General features: G+C 39.8%; 1 protein-coding gene across 4 annotated transcripts in view; it reads right to left on the reverse strand.

Annotated features, from left to right (window-relative positions):
* LEF1 (lymphoid enhancer binding factor 1) overlaps positions 1 to 19561 on the reverse strand; it is a 120816-nt gene extending 101255 nt beyond the window's left edge. For 2 of the 4 annotated variants that reach the window (XM_003257732.4, XM_003257733.4), the window contains exons 1-3: positions 18153 to 19561; positions 15668 to 15734; positions 14143 to 14276 (exon numbers count right to left, since the gene is read on the reverse strand). In XM_003257732.4, the coding sequence (XP_003257780.1) occupies positions 14143 to 14276; positions 15668 to 15734; positions 18153 to 18365 (414 nt within the window). In that variant the 5' untranslated portion in view covers positions 18366 to 19561. Of the gene's footprint in view, positions 1 to 14142; positions 14277 to 15667; positions 15735 to 16865; positions 17330 to 18152 lie in introns of those variants that run through there. The other 2 variants (XM_030819197.1, XM_003257734.4) reach the window with 2 other exon arrangements.
* Between the last annotated feature and the right edge of the window lie 2619 nt (positions 19562 to 22180).

Below are 22180 nucleotides of genomic sequence, written 5' to 3' on the forward strand. Positions count from 1 at the left end.
TTAGTAAGAAAAGTTTCTTCGCTTTTTAAAGGAAACTCACTGTTGCAACTTCTCAGGAATGATCACAATTCCAGTTAATTCTAAACTAATTTCTCTTATTTAACTAACATCATGATACCACAAAAATCACCACTAACTGCTCCTAAAAATGAAGCACATACCACATTTTAATTGCTTCTTGTGCAAAGAATGCTCTTTGGCAGATTTTTGCCTGTAAATGCTCAGTTCTTATGTAAGAAGGAGGCAACATCATTTGCCAAAAAGATTCTAAGAAACATGAAACCTTTGGTCATACAGCTATTTGATTAATCTATTTAGTCCTTAAGACTCAGGGACACTGGGCCTCTAGAAGTGAGCAATAGAGATTCCCATAAAAATCAGACACTTATCAAACTATGTCTGATATACCCCAGGAAGCAATATTTCCTGGGAATTTTCAAGAATACATTGAGCAGTCACATGGTTATGTGTTGAATGAACCAGAAGACAATTTCCAAGTATTCTTAGAACCTTTTATTTAAGCCATTTACATTATTTAATAAAAGTATAACAGATACCTTTAATCCTCAAAGTAGTTTATTGACTAAGGATTACTCTCAACACTTCTGACAGATGAACTGATTTATGAATTGGGCCCAAGCTCCTGAAAATACCTGACTTTGAATCCAAATTCTCTACCACTTATTAAACTCTGGTTGGGACTATGGACATTCAAGTAACTTCTCTGTGCCTCAGTTTCTTCACTGGAAACATAGGCATATTAGTAGCATTCACTTCATGGTGTTATAGCAAAGATTTAATAAGAAAAATGCATGTAAGTACATCATTAAATATTACATGCTACTATATTATTAATACCAGTACTCTCTTCACCCTTGGACAAAATACTTATTTCTCATAATCACCTGGAGGTTTCTGGTCAAGGTCCAGGAAGCTTCATAGATAAGTGAAGTGATTTTGTGAGGCATCATTGACTTACATCAAATAAAGTATGGACCAAAAAGATGCCCATAATGTAAAGTGGTTTGGTTCCAGATCTTGGTTAATTTTGTTTTCTTAGCATAAAACTGAAAACAATGATTCCTAAGCTAAACTCATGAATGCCTGTCTTCAAACTGGCTTCTCTTTCCAAATTAATTATTTCCATTAATACTGTCCTCTCACCATCAGGCTAGGAACACACATCATCTTTTACACAACTCTTTCCCTCCTCCACAACTAACTGGTCACCTTTGAACTCTTGTGTTCTCCACTAGCACCATAATAGCTATTACTACCCAAAATAAAGAAATGTATGATTTCCAATTGTATTCTCACAAAACCCTACTAAGAATCATTTCCATCTTACCTATGAGAAACTCACTGATTCAATAGTCATCTAGCATCTTCTGCATGCTAGTGGCAGAAATGGTAATAAGCTGAAATTGCACAAAGTACTCTGCTGTGAAAGTGAAGACTTGAGCCTCGATCTGGTACCACTACTTACCAGTTGTGCAATCAGGGTAAACTATCTGACTTTCCACTTCTTGACCTGTTTACAGTCGTCCTTACCCTTCTCTATGCCCTGCATGCCATTTCTCAACCTTCTCTATACTTCAGTTCCCTCAACTGTAACACAGGGATATTAGAGATAGTACTGAGTTACTATGAGGATTAAATGGGCTAACGCATAGAAGGGGTTTAGAACAGTTCCTGGCATGTACTAAGTACTCAAAACTAATAACTAACGTCTAGTCCATGGATTCTATATGAAATGCTCAAATAATTTCTAAGCTCCATTTTGGCTTTGCAATTCCATACAAATTTATATATTTTTAAGAGATTCCATTTAAATATGGATTGATATCTGGTGTTGTTGCCTTACATTCTTGAAGCTTTAAAATTTCTGTTCTGTTTATTCCACAAACATCTGGTGAGTAACCTGCTCTGTGGCAAGTAATATAACAGGTTCTGGGCAACAAAGATGAATAAGACAAGCTCCCTATCCTAAAGAAACTAACAATCAATGAGAAATACAAACACAAAGACAAAAACCTATTGGAAAACATGGCTACAGAGCTCTGAGGGAGGACTTATGAGGACCTGAAAGAGAGAGTAGTCAGTCTTGACTGATGGTGGAATCCGGAGGAACTTCACTGAGGAGGCAGCACTTACCTCAGACCTTTAAGGATGGACAAGACCCTGCTGGCAGGGAATAGAGAACAGGGCATTTCAGCGAGAGCAAGCTACAAGAATCCAAAGACAAGGTTTTGGGAAAGGGTTTAGGATGCAGGTCTGGGAGTGTAACTGAATCATAAGCTGCAAGGTAGAGTGGTGAGGAGGTAAGACTTGAAAGGGAGATGGTTCCAGGGTGTGGAAAGCTTTCAAAAATAATGCCCCAGAATGTGGTTTAATCCCATAGCCAGTGGGGAAAGGCACTTGGGGAGAAAACCTCATGAGATCTGACTACAGGTGAACAGTGCTAGTGGTCTCAATTAGGGCCCAATATGGTTGAGTGAAGAGAAAGTAAGCCTGGGGCCAAAGGGCCACACTTGGAGTCCCAGCTCCACTGCTTTCTGGGTGTGAGACCTCTGGAAAGTCATTTATGTTATCTGAACCTCAGTTAAATTACTGAGCATCTACTGTGCCAATGTTTTTCTAAAACTTATTTTATGGAAGACTCAATGGAGAGTTTGTTAAAAGTGCATCTACATGACCTGCCTGTAGTGTGTGATTCAGGACATTTGCAGAGGGGGCCAGTAATCTGCCTTTCTAACAGAAACACCTGTAATTCAGAGGCCACTGGCCACCTTCCAGCCATACCACCACCAATGCCAGATGAGGAGACCAAGGGTCAAGAGTGTGAACATACATCTAGTCAGTAGCAGAGTGGTGGCATCTAGGTATATGGACTCCAACAGCAGTGCTTTGCTGTTGCTCTCATTTATTTACTCATTTATTTTACCATTATCTTGGTTGGACCCTACTCTCACTGACTGCAAGTCATGACTAAAGAGACAATCACCTCACCCTTTTCCCTTCCTCCCTAGCTTGGTCACTAAAGTAGGAACTGCTGCCCTCTCAGCAGTGGCTGTAGTCTTTTTCCCTCCCCAGCACCTCATGCACTCTCTACAAGGAAGGACACTCATCTCTTTGGCAACCTAGAAGCAGGAACTCAGCAAGGACAGACTGACCCTTTGTCCTCTCTGTCGGGCCAGCTTGCCCAAACATGGGTTTGGTCTCGTCTCCAGTTCTACAGGATGTGAGCACCCTGCCTCTGCAGAAGAGGCATGTGGCTTGGTGTTGTGTTCAATTCAGGAAAATCAATGGAAGTCCACGGTTTGTATCACAGTTCAAGTCATGTTCTCCAATGTAGCCTTATTGATAATACAGTTGGTATTATACTTCCTGATACTGTCTGGCCTTATTAATAATAAAGCTGATGTTATACTTTCCCTCTGTCTGACTCTGCTGGACTAATTCTTGACTTGAAGAGGCATGAAAATCATCAGCCTCAAAACACTAACCACAACCAAAGTTGAATGTAAACAAGCACATATTTTTAAATACTAACTTAAAAAACATGTTTTTACGATTAAATTGCAGTGCAGGTAACACCTACCTAAAAAGGTGCATCGCCTTTGACTGCAATTCTGGCAATTTGTTCCAAAGAAACAATTCAGAATTTGTGCAAAGTTTTAGTTAGAATATATGCATTTCATCACAGTACTGCATAAGGTGGGGAAAAAGGTGATACAATCTAAATGTCTACCAATAAAATACTGGTTAATTAGGCAATCTATTAAAAATGATGTTACAGAAGAGTATTTATTAATAGAAAAAGATATACGTAATATGTTGGTGGCGAAAAAGCAAGTTGCAAAATGATATACTATGTTCCTATTGCCATGAATATATAACAAGTATTTGTGTTTGTTTACCTACATTTATATGTGTGCACAGAAAGAAGTCTAAAAGGCCACATAGAAAAAGTGATTGTCTTTAACAATGTGATGCTGGGAATTTAATATTTGGTATTATTTTTCCTTATTTGAATTTTCTAATTTTTCCAGTGAACATGTATTGCTTTTTAAATTTCTTTTTTATTTTAATAAAAATGGTTAAGCATTTTTGAAATTTTCAAGAAAATTGTAACAATTGCTCTTCTGCTTTCAATTTTAATCAATATTATGGTGAATTTAATAAGTACTTTGTATTCTTAAAGGTAAATATGGCTATTTTTAATGAAAACAAACAAGTCTTTAGACCTTAAGGAAGCATATTAAATTGGGGCAGATTACTGCTGTCCCTGAGGATGGATTCCTTGTCTTTAACACCGGGAGTATAACACTCACTCCAGTTTTCACATTAGGATTAAATTAAATATGACAACCCTGTAAGGTGCCTTGCATACTATGTAGCACAAGGTAGTAGTGAAAAAAAAAAATCAGTTGCTTTTCCTTCTCTTTCAAACAAAAACAAAAAAAACTTGAGTTTTAACTTAAAATTCTAATGTATGAATACAAATAAGAAAAAAAAATAATTCAAGCAATGATTATTTTCCAAACACTGCCAGATAGCTGACTGGTCAGCCCAACTGTAATAAACAGTAAATATTATTTACCTCATACTTTTGGTTTTGTTACAGACTTTAAGATGCCAAAACAAAGTCTAATATATTTGAGATAAGATTTCAGCAGCTTTTCTCCTTGATCCAGGTCATTTTAACTAGTATACCAAGATGATATGACCATAATTATTTTAAGGTACCATTCATAGTGTTCAAAATTGAGGGATCCTGTACAAAGAAAGCTGCATCCAATATATAAATATTTAACATTCATGGGATTTTATTGAAAGAAAAAGAAAAGTCCTGAAAGGAAAGAAGCTGGAATTTCCCAGGAGGCTAGAAAAACATTGATTTCTCCTTGCTGTCCAGCCAACACATCCCTTTGGACCTGATCCTTTTCGGTGACAAGAAAGCTAGAAAAATTTAAGCCAGAAGGAAATTCGAAGGGCAACAAAAATAACTTGCCCGTTGTCCTTCACATGGCTCCTGGATATCCTTTCTCTATAATTTTTGCAGTGGAGAGAAAAAACCCAGCTCCTATAGGATTAAGGGGGGAAAAAAAATCTCCTAACCAAAAACATATTCTTACCTCAATTCAACTCCATTCAACTAGTTAAGAGTTATCTGGCAATTTCATATAAAATATTAGAAGGATATGAGACTTTCAGCTAACAAACCTGAAATTTAGAAATCTGTTCCCTCACAGGTCTCATTCCCTTTCATGGTGGATTACGGTGCTAAAGAAGAAAATCTGCTGCTCTCCTAACAATCACGAGGGAAGCAAGCCCAAGAGAGGAAAATCAGATCTGTAAAAATACGATGACATTCCCCTGAATTTTTATTTATGCAAACATTTTGTAAAGGTTTGTGTAAGGCCTTCACCCAGTATCCAAATTCTGAGTCAGCATGATGGCACAATACGAACTCAAAGTTTCTTCCCTTTCTCTGGAGTTTCCCGGGTAGAGTCAAGCACTTCTTATGGCTGCAGAAATCCCACCAGGTGGGGCCCAAGGCACTGACTTACACCATCTTAGACTCCTGCTCTGCGGCCACAGCTAGAAAACAGCGCTTTTGCAGGCTTTGTGCCATCTGAACTTCTTGTCAACCAGATCAGGTAGACAAGCCCGATATTAATATGCCATTTAACCTTCCCAAAGTTTTCAGAAGATGATGATGGAGACCTGACATTAGATCTCAGGTCTTTTAACATCTAGCCTAGTCCTTCCCTTCTCTATGTTTAGCCTTCATAGGGCACTGTCTACCTATCTCTCCCTAATTAAGTCTCAAAAATTTTGTTCACCACATTGCGAAAGGATAGAATCAATTTACAACACACAATGGCCTAAAAAAGTCAGCACTGAGGCTGCCATGTGTATTTGAAAAGGACAGAACATTTTAATGGCTGAAAATACCTCGTGTTACTGAAAAAAAAGTTCCTTCTATTGCCAAGAGAATAAAAATGAATTGAAAAGCATTAACCACATGATTCTGAAACATACTTGAAGATGATTTTCTTTTTACTAGTATTGTGTTTGCATCTCAAGAATCCTTCTGAAAAAAGCATTTTTATCATCTCCATTTCTTCAATTAGGTTTCTAGGATCTAACTAACAGATAAGTACTTCCTAAGATAAATCCTCATGAGGGTCTAGTCCATTCTTTATTCCAGTAGTGCACTCCCCCGGCTGACTGTTTTCAGGAGTTACCTGGAAACTCAATATTCTATAAGTAGTTTTGACTGCCCCATTAAAAACACTGGTCTAATGCTATTTTATTCACCAATGCAAAAAATAAGAGAAAAAGTAAAATAATCAAATACTAAGGATTACTTAGTAAACACTTTAAGGTTTACTTTTCACATAGCATTTGGTTTCATAAAGACAGATCATTTGGAAATATCCAGAAAACACACATGCAATATTTCTTCTACATTCTTTATTAACTCAGCAAATTTACTGAGGTTTCTACTCTATGCTAGACTGACTCTAACTAACATAATTCATCAGCAGTCCCTGAGTTTAAACTGGAGGACTGCTGATGATAGTCCCCCAGTTACTTTATGATGGTAACTGATTACTAGATGATTAACTATCATCAACATTTTTTATAATTTTTATTGTAAGGTTTTCCAGGATTAAAAAAAGACATAAAAATATCTTAGTAAAAAGGCAAATATCACGTTATTGTTTATAAGTGTGAGCTAAATAATGTGGACATACAGTGTCAAACGACAGACAGTAGAGACTCAGAAGGGTGACGGGGTAGGAGGGGGGTGATGATGAGAAATTTCTTAATGGATACAATATATGTTATTTGGATAATGGATACTATAAAAGCCCTGACTTCACCACTATGCAATCTATGTATGTAACAAAATTACACTTGTACTGCATTAACTTATACAAATAAAACAAATACATCTTAGTAGGTCAAATTTTAAAATTTTGCTTTGGTTACTGTTTCATTCAGAAGCTGACAATAATAATAAAATAAAATTAAAGCTACCCTAGAACCACTCTCCTTTTTTAGAGAGCCTAACTTATATCTACTTCTTCATTCTATCTATCTATATAATATATAATATATTATAATATATAATATAATATATTATAATATATATTATAATATATTATATTATATTATATATTATATTATATTATATATGTTATATATTATATAATATAATATATTATTATATGTATTATATATTTATATATTTATATATAATTTTATATATATATTTATATATACATATATAATATACATATAATATATTATATATTTATATGTTATATATTATATGTATATTATATATTATATATAAATATATAATATACATATAATATATAATATATTTATATATTATATATTATATGTATATTATATATGTATATATTATATATTATATACATATAATGTTATATATGTATATAATATATATTATATACGTATATTATATATGTATATAATATATATTATATACGTATATTATATATGTATATAATATATATTATATATATTATATACATATATTTATATATTATATATTAATACATAAATATATATTATATATATATTTTTTGAGCAATCAAATCATTTCATTTTTGACTCCTTTTGTTCCTCAGTTATGTATCATAGACATGATTGGAATTTTATAAAGTTGATTTCCTTTTGATTTTGGTAAAAGACTTGGAATTTAAAGAGAAAACATGCCAGCACTGTCTGTGGCAAGCAGAAAAACATATATGTTTTATTCCCAGGTAAAAGTAGAGCTCATAATAATAATATATATTATATATAAATACAAATATATAAAAGTATATAATATAAATATATATTATATATAACATATATAACATAAATATATATTATATATATAACCCAGCTAATTTTTGTATTTTTTAGTAGAGATGGGGTTTCACCATGTTGGTCAGGCTGGTCTCAAACTCCTGACCTAAGGTGATCCACCTGCCTCGAGCAATAGGCAACTTTTTACAGGTGAACATAACAATGACAATAAATTACTATGATGAAGATCAAAATTTCGTCTGCAAAACTGTCATCAACTTCCACATAGGATTATGTGTGAGCATAGGTAGACAAAACTGTCAACAAATCCAGGTTTTTAAAGATTCTACTTGTCACTAATTAGCTGCAAAAATAAATCGTATTTCTAGACACTCTGTGATGCAACCTTCTGTGCTAGTCCTATTTCTCCTACAAATGGAAAAATGGGGTTAGCAACAAAACTCTTGCTTGCTCTGCACTGCCCTTGCAATTTTCCCTATAAGATTGAAGGCATGTGAGTACCATCGCTCAGTGAGCTTTGTAAGTAAATCTACAGATAACAAGTGGATAATTGCAGCAGGTTTATAGGTTTAGCTAGAGTGGTATTACATACAAATGCACTCTTTTACAGAGACTTTATAATCCTCTACACAGCCTCTGCTAACAGTCTGCAAATAGTCCCAGCTAGATTATCAGAATTTCTGAGTTAGCAATGCCTCCTGCTCCCTATCCAGTCCTCTGCTCAAGTCCCCACTCTTCACTTTGGTACAGATTAACTCCCAACTCCCCCCACCTCCACCCCCAGCCTTTGTTGTTGTTCTCTAGGATATTTTAAGGCTTCCATCTTCTCTGAGAGACTGGATCATTTACATCCCTAAAAGAGTTTATAGCAGAGTCTACAGGTAGGCAGGTACTTCAAGATCATAATATTTAAAAAGTAATCATGAACCTAAAGTATAATTTTTTAATTATCTGAATAAAATCCAATGGCTGCCTTTTCTAAATAAGTAAGGACATGTGAGGATAGCACGGAGGAGTACTAAGTGTCTTGATTACTACAGTATTAGCTTCCTACAGATTGGCTCAGCTCAGCACAATCACTTAAGCAACAGCTTTAAAGAGGACAAGTTTTAAATGAACATTCCCTTAAAAAAAAGAGAGCGTGCGTGCAACCTTTAGTCCCAAGACAGCAGCACCTACATAATGCTGAGCTCTACTTTCACCTGGGAATAAAACATATATGTTTTTCTGCTTGCCACAGACAGTGCTGGCATGTTTTCTCTTTAAATTCCAAGTCTTTTACCAAAATCAAAAGGAAATCAGCTTTATAAAATTCCAATCATGTCTATGATACATAAATGAGGAACAAAAGGAGTCAAAAATGAAGTGATTTGATTCTCAAAAAAAAATTCAATCACGTAAGCCCAAAATGGTTCTGCCTAAAGAACAACACTAAAACAAAAAAACAAAAAAAAACAAAAAAAAACTCATCCGCTACAAAATTGATATTATAGCAAGTACTTGTGAGTCTACAAATTCAAGTCCAGAGAGTCCCATTTGTGAGACCCTACCTCTGCTCTGTTAAATCACATAAGGGTCTCGGACCACAGGAAAGACTGGATCAAAATAATGAGGCTGATGAGAGCAAATCTAAGACCTGTATGGGAGTGGAAAAAATATTTCAAAAGCAAGATTTTTGCAGGTTGGCTCAATGGTCTTTATTTTAATGTGTGGTCTTTTTTTTTTTAGATTATCTTTTGGGTTGTTCTCATGTCTTTATCAATGAAGAAGAAACTACTAGGGTCATTTCAAAAAAACTATCTGAGTAAGGACCAGGCATGTAAATGAAATATTAGCTCTGCAAGGGTTACATGTAGTATGGCTTCCTGGGACACTTAAATAAGCAAACTGGCCATAAGGTATTTGATGGGGGAATGGCAAGCGCTTCCAATTATTCTGACTATGATCCTGTCCCAAATTGTAGCAATGCAATGAAGGAGGGATCAAGCAGGAAACTTTGGGGGCTCTGAGGAATTTTCCCACACATTCTCCTGACATCTATATATACATTTGAGTTAGAATAATACACTTTCTAAAACTTATTCTCCACTTGAAGGGGAAAACTCAATGTGTTTATCTTCAAAAAGTGCACAACTTAAAATAGAAAAGTGAAAATTATTTATAGGTTAAGTCAAATTCACTAGCTTCTTGCAATAAAGTGAAAAGATACTCTACCTTAAAAATCTTGCATGAGATATAAGCCTTAGTCTCCGTCTATCTTTGAATATTATTTATGGAATTATTTTCAAAGATATCCAACAATGTCACGTACAGTGGTATATTCAGAAGCTTACTGATCAGACAAGTCCAACTTAGTTCCTTAATTCCAGATGTGAACAATGACAAAATCAGATTTTAGCTGTTTATAAGCAAGTACAAATATGGAGGGTAGGTAAGACAAAGTTATAATAGGTATAATTCTGTTTAATAGAAATCAAAGTGTTGATTCCCTTAAGGTAAAAGTCACAACATGACTAAGTTATACAAGGTAATTAGAAAAGAACTCGTGGAACATTTTCATAGCAATTTCTACTTCAAAAAAATAAACATTTTAAAAGACAGCTGAAATGAGAACACCCATATCTTTCCTTTCCCACCTAAAAACTGACTCTTAGAAAGATCACAAAGAACCAAAAACAATGAAGTTCGCAGCACTACACTGACCAGGTGTTATTGTGGTTTGATGTGACTGAGCTGCAACGTTTGCTGCAGCTTCCTGCACTGTGTTGCTTTTCCCTCCCCAAGCATCTGAAGAGAAATGTTTCTTTTCTAAGGTGTTAAACATTTGGGTTGCATGCAGGACAAATGGAAGATTGACACCTAAGATGAATAACCACAGTGCATTAGGCCAGTGGGAACTTTCACTACATTAAAGCTAGCCAAGCTCACCATTCACACAGTGTTCAACCACACAACTGCCAGAGCCAAACTAGGGATGTAAAGAACTATTTTTTTCTTTTAATACTTTACCATTGGCCTACAGGGATTTTCATAAATAAAGCTCAGAGAATGAAAGGTTTGGGAGTATGCTTTTAATAAACTCTCCAGGGTCCTGGCTTTAAAATATTTAACAGACTTCTGCATCTTCTCTTCACTCTCAGTGAAGACGACCAACTCAAGCCAAGGTTTACTATGCCCTAAGAACTCACGCTGACATCAAATATGTCATGACAGGTGCTTTCTTCTTAGACCCAATTTATCTGAACTAAGAATTCTTATTTAAAATTCTGTGAGAGACCCATTCATAAGATTTCTGGTATAGACACATTCACACCCCTAAGGATTCCAGTTCTAGAGGGATGTAATTTGCCAATTAAAATTCCCCTTGAGAAGAAAAAAAACTGAGTAAGTGAAAGTGGTTCTCCTGAACAGGTAAAATACTGTATATTGGTCACAGGTAAAATCTGTTCGAGCATATACACAGTAGCGTTTGTCTAAAAAATAAGCAAAAGCATGTGCATTTTTTATAATTAGATTCCAGCAGAAACATTTCTCTGCATGCCAGTTGGCCATAGCTGGTATCCTCTGGATTGTCTGCAGTTAGATACAAACAGAAGACTATTTAGGGAAGGAGTGGTCAGGTCCCTCCCCCACCCCAGGTGTTTTTCCAGTCCTAACACTTCTGGGAAGCAGATGCGGTAAACAAGCAATTGTTCGTAATGCAAATTCAAGTAGGAGGATGCCAAGGGGATGCTCCCATCCTAAGCCTAAACACAAATGGTCACCATGCTCCTGACACCCTAGATGAAAATCTATCACTGTGGATGTTAGCGACATAAACACTCAGCCCTGCTAAGGACAGAGTTAAAGAGCAAGAAGGCAGAAGTGTGGTTAGGGGTGAAGAAGAGAGGCTGTCTTCCGGTTAGTGTTTTTGATCTCAGACACATTAAAAACAGCTGTTAGGTATTAAAAACCAAAGATTGTAACTCACTTCAGTTGGACCCTAAAAATAAAATTTACATAGTCTTGTGGTTACAGCTGAAAAGCTTCTGGAATTGTGCAAACTGCAGAATATCTCAAGAAAACATGCCTAAAATAAATACATCCTAATATGTAACAGAATAAAGCAAAGCAACAGATAACAGGGTAAGGTAACTGTTTCCTGACCACACCCCTTTCCTACACTCTACCCAGACCAACATTTATTCTGGCCACAAATCTTTCCTAAACAATGAATGACTGTTTGATTCACTGACCTCAAAATTTTAATATATACACTAACAATAAATACCTTCTATCAAAAAATATTTTCTATCAAAATTTCAAAATGACTAGTATACTGGTAGATTGGGAGAAAAGACTGGAAACACAAGGCAGAATGCTGGCATAAAGAGGAAGATCAGCTTAATTTTCAATATTCTTAGGGATTGTTTATAAATACCAATAAATTTTCATTATATTGATTTCTTAAAATTACCATTTTGAAAGGAGAAGTAGCTGATCTTTTTAAGAAATAAATTCCACAAATGCTGTATATGCACAGCTGAAAAACCTAAGGCTGTTTTGGTGGCTATTTTCTATTGTCACCAACACTACTTTGATTTGGAAAGATTATTTGTTATTCTGAAAATGATTTAACAGGAATCTTCAATTATTCCTTATCTAAAACATATTCTCCTTCCCTTCTCCACCCCCTCCAAGAACAAGAAAACCTGCCCAAATATTAAAGAGATATCTATATATTTGCATGTTTTGTTCAAAAATTTAAAGTCTCCTACAACTTTAAAAACTCAAGCATTTATTTGAGGGGCCTCTAAATATTAAACTATTTTTGCTTTTTTAATTACTTTTTAGGTAGGAGATTCATCCTCATCACACAGACATCTTTATCATTAAATACTTGAAAAGCCTTAAAATAAAATATGAAATACCTATTTCTTATAGCAACCATCACAAGATCTCCCTCAAGATTAGAACCCCAAGATCTCCACTTTAACTACTATATAAAAATTAGAAAAAGCCTATTCCCTAGCTGAGAGATCAAATATCCTTTAGAAATTTATTGGAAAATAATTACAATAACATCTAAATCACAGTGCTTAAAGTGATCATATTTGATATAAGTATCATTTCAACAATTGAAGATTATGTGTAATGATAACCACAAATACTCTTGTTGATAACTGTTCATTTTGAGCCATTATTCTCTGCTAGTGAATCGTCTCACTCCCAGATTTTGTTCACTAAGGTATTAACAACGTTACTCTTCCCAGATGTTTGTGACTGATTTTTTTCAGTTGGTAGAAACACTGGGCAAATAAGTCAAACACTATAGGTTCCATTTTACAATCCGAGATTTGACCTCCAGGGCTGTGAGACTGGAACCCTGATCCCCGAGACCCATACACATGTGCTTTTCATTGGGGGTTAGGTGGCAAAGGGAGAGTGGGGCTGGAGAGAAGGTAAATACATTGATGGGTCAGTAAAAAAATCCGTCACCACCGCTGGTGGGCTAATTCTAAGAGAGAACTCCATCACCAGCACATTTTACATCTACGTACTACACAAGTTACCAATTAGGTGTTTTCTCACTTAAATGAGGTTTCCACTTCCTAAGAGAAATATCATCAAATAAACCTGAAATTCTTTATAATGTTATGCATTTGCATAATGCAGTTATAATACCACTGCATTTTTAGAATTTTAGAAGTTAACTAAACCACAAGATTAAAAAAAAGGAACAACTTTCATTAGGGTTATCTTTGAGTGATGCTTTCTCAACAATTGACGATAAAGCAAAAATAACTCATCCCCGCCAAACTGATCCTAAGGAAACATTGGCTGATACAATAAAATAAGACACTGTTTTAAAAGCCAAAGTAACATAACAAACATTCAGCTCCAAATGAGCTAAAGTAGTTCTGATTCTAGAAAGCTTGTGGGCATTAAAAGCTATACAGTCCTTACTTAGCTGAAAAAGTAAATCAATTTTTTCCTCTCATCAGCATAGAATGTACAATACTCATAAAATCATGGATTTGTTGATGTAACTTCACTTGATTTTATAACTTATGATCTGTTACATATTTATTTTAATCAATAAGCCAAAAGCTAAAATTCCAAAGGCAAGACATCAAAGGTAGCACTGTTTTAAGGTGGCCATTCCTCATAACAGCTCTTATTTAGCAATGACTAGTTATATATAATGAAAGCATTACCAATGAGTTTGGAAAAATAAACATTCTGCCAAAATACAAATCAATTTGCACTTCTGAACATAATTTGCAACATCAGCATGTTACTTACTGTTCTCGGGATGGGTGGAGAAAGAGATCCATTTGACATGTATGGGTCGTTATTCATATTTGGCATCATTATGTACCCGGAATAACTCGAGTAGGAGGGTCCCTTGTTGTAGAGGCCTCCATCTGGATGCTTTCCTGGGAGGATCCAAAGAGCAATCAATGATGCACTGACTTCGTTTTTATATTACTGTATTTTTCATCGGAAAATCTAATAGTTCTAAGATAAATCAGACCTTACATAAAAGATTTGTTTACAAAATACTGTAACTGGATTATTATGCCCTATTTTAGATTGACAGTATTTATTCTCTTAAATAGCTTAGCAGCAAACCAGATGTTTCAAAAACATGTGGTTCAAACAGTTCTTCCACTATTGACTGATGTTTTTACAAAAATAAGTGTTATCCATCTAACTTAATTTGTTCTAATACTAACAAACTGGACTAAAAAATACAGAACACACACAACTCTAAAACTGTAATATAAATATATTAGGCCATCTAGCTACACACACACAGAGATTTATACACTTGAAGTTATGTTTTGCCTTGTAGACAAACTCAAAAATTCTACCTGTGCTTGTAGATTTCTAGAAAAATTTCTAGATTCTACTGAAAGAGTTGTTATCTAGTATATAGGCAACTATCTAAATTTATAAAGGATTAACTCTGGCAGGCTTAATTTTATGTGCTACACTGAGATCATTTTGCCAAAAAAATTCTGTTCAATATGTATATTTCTTCTTGTTAATCTGTGTAACTATCTTGTAGCTGAGGAAGAAGCCTAATATATAATTCTCTTCCCTGCTCCTGGTTGACATATTGTATGTAAAAACACTTCATTTCAGTTAGGCCAATTGTTAAGTAATTAATGGAGAACAGACAGGCTGACAAGGAATCCCTAAGGTGACCTGATTCTTTTAAAGTCACAAAGAATTCTCCTTAAGTCTAAATACATATGTATGTAATTTTAAAGTTTTTAGCAAGAATCAGAAATAGGGAGAAAGGGTATCATTTCTGATATGCACATTCCTAATTATAAGTTTTATATTTTTACAAGTTAGATTCTGCTCTGCTCATTTACTGCCGGCCTTTTCACTGTAATAAGGAACAAGAAACAGCAATTTTGCAAGTGAAAATCCACACAAAACTATTCTGGTTGGAAAATAAATCGATATATACTGTCATTCTTCTTAATGATATATTAAAAATACTAAAGATCTAAGCTAATTAGGACTTAAGGTAAGATGAGGAGGAGAAAAACTCATTATAGACATTTCCTCTTCCCAAATAATCTGGAACCCACCTGAAATCCAAAGGTCCCTAACTCACTCAAAAACAGTTTTTAAATTATGTAATATATATTAGAGGTAAGCCATGTTTCCTGCGTTTTCTTTACCATTAAAATAGTGGGCGTAGTCTGACCTAGACCCAGTTTCTTGAACTCAAAAGTAACAAAATACACCTATTTATACAAATTGCACACCTTATCTGCTAAAGTCAGAAGAAGTAGAATGGGTGTCTTACCGTCATCGGGGTGTTCTCTGGCCTTGTCATGGTAGGGCTCCTGAGAGGTTTGTGCTTGTCTGGCCACCTAACATCATGAATCCCCACACCCAAAAGAAAGAAAATCACCTTAGAGTTTGTGACAATAATGATACAAATGTGTGTGCACTGGTAATTCAAAGGAAGAGGTTTAGGGGCAACTCTGTTTTGTTACTCTGAGAGACATACGCTAGTGTTTAGTACTGCAAAATCTTTTTCTTGTCAACACGTATTTTTGAGTGATTATTATCCACCCAGGACCAAAAACGTATAAATAATAACAAAACCAACAAAAATATAGTTAAATTTGGGAATGAGCCACATGCTGTTCTGACTGCTGTTTATAAACCATATCAAGGCTCCTTGGATGCCTAATATTACAGGAGTAGGAGTTAATGGGGTTGATGGTTTTGATAGCCTCTTCAACCACTGTTCACTTCAATCAGATTGATTAAAAAAAGGCTGAAATATCATTTTGCAACTGAAAATGACATTTAAACATAAACAAGCCAACCACTCAGATGCAGTCTTAAGGCAACTGCCCTGAGCGCAGTTCCAGCAGAAGCTCCACTCGAGCTTTAACCTACTATGGCTGGCTGAGTGCAGGCTTATAAAAGTAGAATGATTCTGTGGTTAAAGGGAGGAAAATTAGAGAGTAAGGTTATAGACATCTAAAAGGTAGCCCAGTTGATATCAGTTTTGGTAATCACCATCCACCCAGACAGACTCAACCACGTGCAAATCAGTGGTATTACTCCTTCACCCTCAGGCCTCCTCATGCCCACTTAACACCCAGCAAAGTGTAACGCTTTAACACCGGAGTGCTCTCGGATTCGAACGCAGTGTCCTTCACCCGGACCAGAAAAGTATGGAGAATATGAAGTGGGTGGCAAAATTATTTATGGACTAAGGCAGGACTAGCAAAATGGGTAGAAAGCGAGGCTGCTCTACAAATAGGAAAGTTTGGCAAAAAGCCTGTGTTTTGGATGTTATTCGGTTCTCTGGACGTGTGTCCTCCCTTTGACCTCCTTTTCCCAGCAAACAATAGTCACAAATCTTTTACGCGGGGTGAGGTGCACCCTACCCCCGCCCCCAGCCCGCTCAAACTGGATTCAACGGGTAAAGAACACCCTTCTGTTCTCTGAACGCAGGCCCCCAGCCTTTCAAAATGCGTACTCACCTCTGCCATTGGGATAGAGAAGGCAGATCTGAGGTGTTCTTAAACGCGCTGTTTAAAACCCAAAATGTCCCCGCCCTCAAAACCACACACTTTCTTTTTGGGGGTAGAAAGATGCCATTTAAGGAAAAAAAAAAAAAGGTATATCCTCCAAGTTTCTTTGGAGGGAAAAGGCGTTGGTTAAATCATTCGGGTGTCAGGACTTTTCTACCGGATTTCCTCCAGAGGGTTTCCCAGTTGTGGAACAAGGGTGACCAGTGGAGTGTCGGGTATCAGGGTCCATCCGCCCCTTAGACCAGCTCTGGACTAGGCTTCAAACAGCCCTCCAGCGCGGCCCTGCTGCGCGCTTTCTCTAGCCAGCACCACAGCACCCACGTGTCTCTATTTACTCTACTCAGGTTACCAGCTCTATCGCCCGCAGCTGGCCAGAAGACCTGATAAAGCGCCTTCCAGCCTGCCGGACTAGTGTCCGGCTTCCGCCGCTTCTCCGCCTTTCTTCTGCGTAGATTTAAGGCCTGATCTGGTCCCAAACCCCAAATAAAAGTTGTGGGTTTGTTTCCAAGTGATGGCGGTTGGCGAAAACTAGAGTTAGGGGGGGTACAGCCGCGGTGTACTCTTAGGATGGGTCGGCTCGGCGCACCCACAGCTCCCAGCTGCCAGCCCAGGCGCTGGGGCCGCAGGGACTGAACCCCGCACCGCCCCCGCAGCCCGGGCGCGCGCCCCATCGGCCGGCCTGCTCCCCGCGGCCCGGCTCGGCGGTGGTAGGGACGGCCCCGCGTGCCCCAGCCCACGCCCGCCTCCCCTTCCTCCCGCCTGTGGCTCTGCTCGTCTCCACCTAAGCCTTTGGTGGTTTAACGCACTTTTGCAGACATCTACCAAGAGATAGCGTGTGCACTTTGTTTTCCGTCCCACGGAAGAATTTATCAGTAGCGTTATTCAGCCCTACTCGCTTTAAAGCATGGCACCCCTCAGCCCAACAAAAAGACCGAAGACGAAATATTGTGGGTTCCTGCCCGCGAACCAACCGTTCAGCCACCGAACCCCCTAAACTGATCCCGTTGGAATAAGTTACCCTGCTCCTCTACCTCCCATCCTACACACACACACACACACACACACACACACACGTAATGCGGACCGGGGGCCCAGCTATGCACACACCCCAAAACAAACGAGGGATCTACTCGGGACCCTCAGCCGGGCGGCCGGGAGCCTTCGTTCCCTTCCTCCCTCTCTGCGTTTCCCAGGGACCCACCACGCCTCTCGGAACTCGGGCAGCGGCCCACTCACCTCGTGTCCGTTGCTGGCCGGGATGATTTCAGACTCGTTCACCAAGGAAGACTTGATGTCAGCTAAATCGCCTTCCTCTTCGGGGTGACTGATCTCGGCGAAGATCTTTTCCTTCTGAGGATCGCCCTCGTCCTTGAAGGGGATCATCTCGTCCGTGGCGCAGAGTTCCGGGTCCCCCCCGCCGCCTCCACCTCCTCCGGAGAGTTGGGGCATCCCGGCGGCTCTGTAATCTCCGCTCCGCTGTGGGAGCACCCGCGGCAACAGCAGGAAAGACAGAGGGGTAACTCAAGGGTGGGGGAGGAAAGGAGAGTTGGAAGGGTTCGTGCAGCAGGACAGCGGGCGGAAGCGGGGCGGGCGAGCGCGGGGCCGCCGGCCGGCAGCCGGAGCAGCTGCCGCGGCGCCTGAATCCCGGCGGCCGCCGCGCTTTCCCGCTTCGCGGAGACAGACGCCGGCGCCCGCCCCCGAGGCCGAAAGGCACTGGGAGGCGAGGGCTGCGGTAGCTGGCGCCTCCGGGGGCGTCTGCGCGGCGCGCGCTAGGCGAGACTGCCCCGGCGGCCACCCCGCGACCCTGCGTCGCCGGGATTTGCGCGATGAGGACGCCGGTTCTGGAGGGAGCACGACTCGCCAAAGTGCAGAGGAGGGTCCGGCGGCGCGTCTCCGCGGAAACCCTCTCCACTGTAGTTACCCCGGATGCCGACTTAGTAGTTTGTTTTCCGAGAAAAGAGAGGGGATCTGGGCAGAAAGGCCCCGCTTGCCCCAGCAAAGAAGGTGCAAGGATCAGAAGATAACGAAACGTCCACTTCCTGAAGGGTGGGGAAAAAAAGGAAAAGAAAAAAGAGCCACCCACGCTGGAGATGTCCGTTTTAGAGCTTCTTATTTTCTTCCCTTTCGCTTCGGTTTTTCTTCTCGAGGCTCATTTAATCTGCTAGAGAAGGAGGAGGAGGAGGAGAAGATGGGGGCCGAGGAGGAGGGGAAGGGAAAGAGAAGTTTGCCAAGAATAAAGTTTTTGCCGGCAAGCGCGGGGACTCCGCAGTGGAGGGCACTGCGGAGTCTCGGGGAGTCACAGCGGGGGCCTCGGGCCCAAATGCCTCTGCCCGGAGCTCGAGCCGACACACACACTCAGCCCGACCCCTCTTTGTTCCCGGCTCGAGTTTCTCAGCCTGGCTCGCCGGCTCGCCGCTCTGCACGCCTCCGCCGGCCAGCTCTGTCAAAGCAAAGAGCTGCGCCCCTTGGGTTCGCCCAGCCGAGGGGAGGGGACGCCCCGAGCTTGGCCGCGTGCGAGGCTCCGGGCGCGTCCTGGTTCCTCGGCCCGAGAGCGCGCAGCCCGGGTCCCTCCTCCGCGCCCTGCCCTGCAGGTGAGCGGCTGCGCCTCCCCACTGCTTCTCCTCCTCCCGCGCCTCGCCGGCGCTGAAAAGCTACCCACTTGCGTCGCTTCTCCTCCCTCTCCCCTCCCGCCTCTAGCTCTCCTTGGCTGCCTGCTGGAGGGGAGGCGGGGGGTGAGGGGGAGTCGGCGAGAAGGAGGTGGTGATTGAGGGCTTTTTTTTCTTTTTCTTTTCCCAGATCCTGTAGGACGAGTCTTGGTTTTGGGGTGTGTGAGTGCGGTGTGTGCGCGCGCGCCTGGAGGGAAGGATCAGGCAACTTGGCGAGAGAAGGAAGGACCGGGCGCTGCTTATAACCCACCGAGAGGCACGCTTTGCCCGCGTGAAACTGACAAGAAACATTGCCGCAGTGGCTTGACTTCATCATCTAAGTATCTATTTTCTTTGCCCCCACCCACCCACTCCTTTTCCTCTGCCAGTCTCTCCCCTACCTCCTTGACGCCTCCCACTCTCCCTCCCTGGCTCTGGCCGAGGGAGGAAGATGAAAGAGAAAGCCGCCGCCGCTGTGATCGACACCACATTGATAGATGCTCTGACAGTGGGGAGAGGCGGGAATCTGGGACTGAGAAAAGAAGGAAAAGGGGAAAATATAACAGACATTGCTCAACTATTAAGAGAGAACAGAACGACAAGGAAAAGAGAGTTGTGGCTTTCCCGAATATAATATCACACACACGCTCTTTGGAGACAAGGGAACAAGCCAGTGAAAATAAAATCTCCAGGCTTATGGAGAAAAAATATGAGGAGGAAGAAGGAACTGAAGACTAGATTTTAATTATTGCTTTTTAAACAATATCTCTTTCATTCTGTTCTCACCACGGGATGTACGGAGAGTTGTGCTAGGTCTCTTGTGGGTTTTCAGAGACACACCGCAGTGTGTGGGAACCTCATCGAGAATGAAAAGATAATCCAAAAAGGGGGAAGAGAAGGCAAAAGGACTCAGGAGAGCAAAGCCAGAAGAGGGAGGGAGGACGGGGTAGTCCCTGGCACCTTGGACTGCGAACTGAAAGGGACCCTTGAAGATGCAAATCCGAATACAACCTCAAAAATTCCCCAGTCTCCACTGTCTCTTTGATGAATTTTGTACAAAGACAGGAGTTTTCAGGAGATACTTTGTGAAAGTTACAGCAGAAGGGAAGCTGAAGTTTGAAAACACATTACATTTTGTCCCTTGGTTCTCAAACCCCCTCAGTTAAAAATCTAGGCAAAATTATTATATCCAATACAGTAACCATCTGTAAAATTTCAGAACAGTAAACAAAGGACATAAAGAAGTGTATCTTCATCTCCCTTAAATCGAAAACAAGCAAAACACTACAGAATCAGATTTTGCTCCATTATATAGTAATTGTCTGGCAAAGATCCCTCTTTTTTTCCTAAAGGTGAAATTTCAGGCTGCTGAACATTGAATGGGTAAAGATTTTAACAATGCTGTATCTAAGTGAGCACTTAAGACTTCACGTACTAATAACGACTACTTCTTGGGAATAAGAATTTACTAGGAAGCAATTTTTAAAACTTTACGAAGGATCCAGTTGGTCCCTACAACATGGCCAGTAGTCACATGTAAATTCTATCTGGGAGATTGGGGTGAAATTAAGGGGTTGGTGAAGGAATCCATTTTTAATAGCTGACAATGCTATGCCTCAAGAGAAGAAAAAGTATATTCTGCTAGTGTGTGAGAGAGAAACCCAATTTTTGTTTTTGGATGATGGTGGTATGTCACTTCCCTTAAAGTTAGGCACCAGTGTGAGTGTCCCAGAGAGGTGAACATGTAGCTGTGTCAGACATTTATAGCCCCATTCTTAAAAGACACATGGGAAAACAAAGTCAAAAGTCCTCCCATAACTGCACCAATTTGACCAATAGGAAAACAACTGGAAAATGTAGTTTCACCAAAGCAGAGTAGAGGTTCCTTTTCATCAAACCCTCAGGAGGGGGAGGGGAGAACACAGAATGGCCAGGGGGTAGTTTCTGGAAGCCAAAGAGAGATTAAATGATGACTCTTACATCCCCCCGCTGTTTTAAGTGCTGAAACTAATTCAAATCCCACTTTCTCCTTCATGTGAACTCTGGATTCCCCGAGTCATTTGGAGCCTATGCTCCAGGTTTCCTGAAGATTAGAAGCTCAAGAAGATGGGAATTTTTAGAACAATAACTAGTGGAAACTGTTTACTTGAAGGGCCAAGCATAGGGGGCTGCGTTTGGTATTTTACTTAGACCCCGTCCATTGAAAACATTGTTTCTAACGAAATCACCCAGCACCTTGCTCTATTTGCGTGGCTGTTTTCCTTACAGTGGTTTAACTGGTGTTAGCTGATTGTCTTTAGGATTGTTGTAAATCTTCTGATGAGCAGCACTTAGAAGGGGCTTTAGTAAAAACCATGCGCCCCGAATTTGTAAAGCTTCGTTTGGGAGAGAGGTTGACATTTCCACGTGAAGTCTTTCTTTTGGAAAAAGCAGGAGGACGCAGGAGGGGCGAAGTAACCCCGGGAAGACGTTCTTCCCCCTCCCTTACGGATTCAGTGTAGTTCCTGGCGTAAGCAATTCTGTCACCGGGCGGTCTTTTCTAATTTGTGTGGGGGCTGATATTAACATAAGCAGCCGCCTCTTCGGGTACGAGTGGGATCCCAGGTCCGGGATGTGGTG

Source organism: Nomascus leucogenys, chromosome 9 (genome assembly GCF_006542625.1).
Source record: "Nomascus leucogenys isolate Asia chromosome 9, Asia_NLE_v1, whole genome shotgun sequence".
Classification (NCBI taxonomy): domain Eukaryota; kingdom Metazoa; phylum Chordata; class Mammalia; order Primates; family Hylobatidae; genus Nomascus; species Nomascus leucogenys.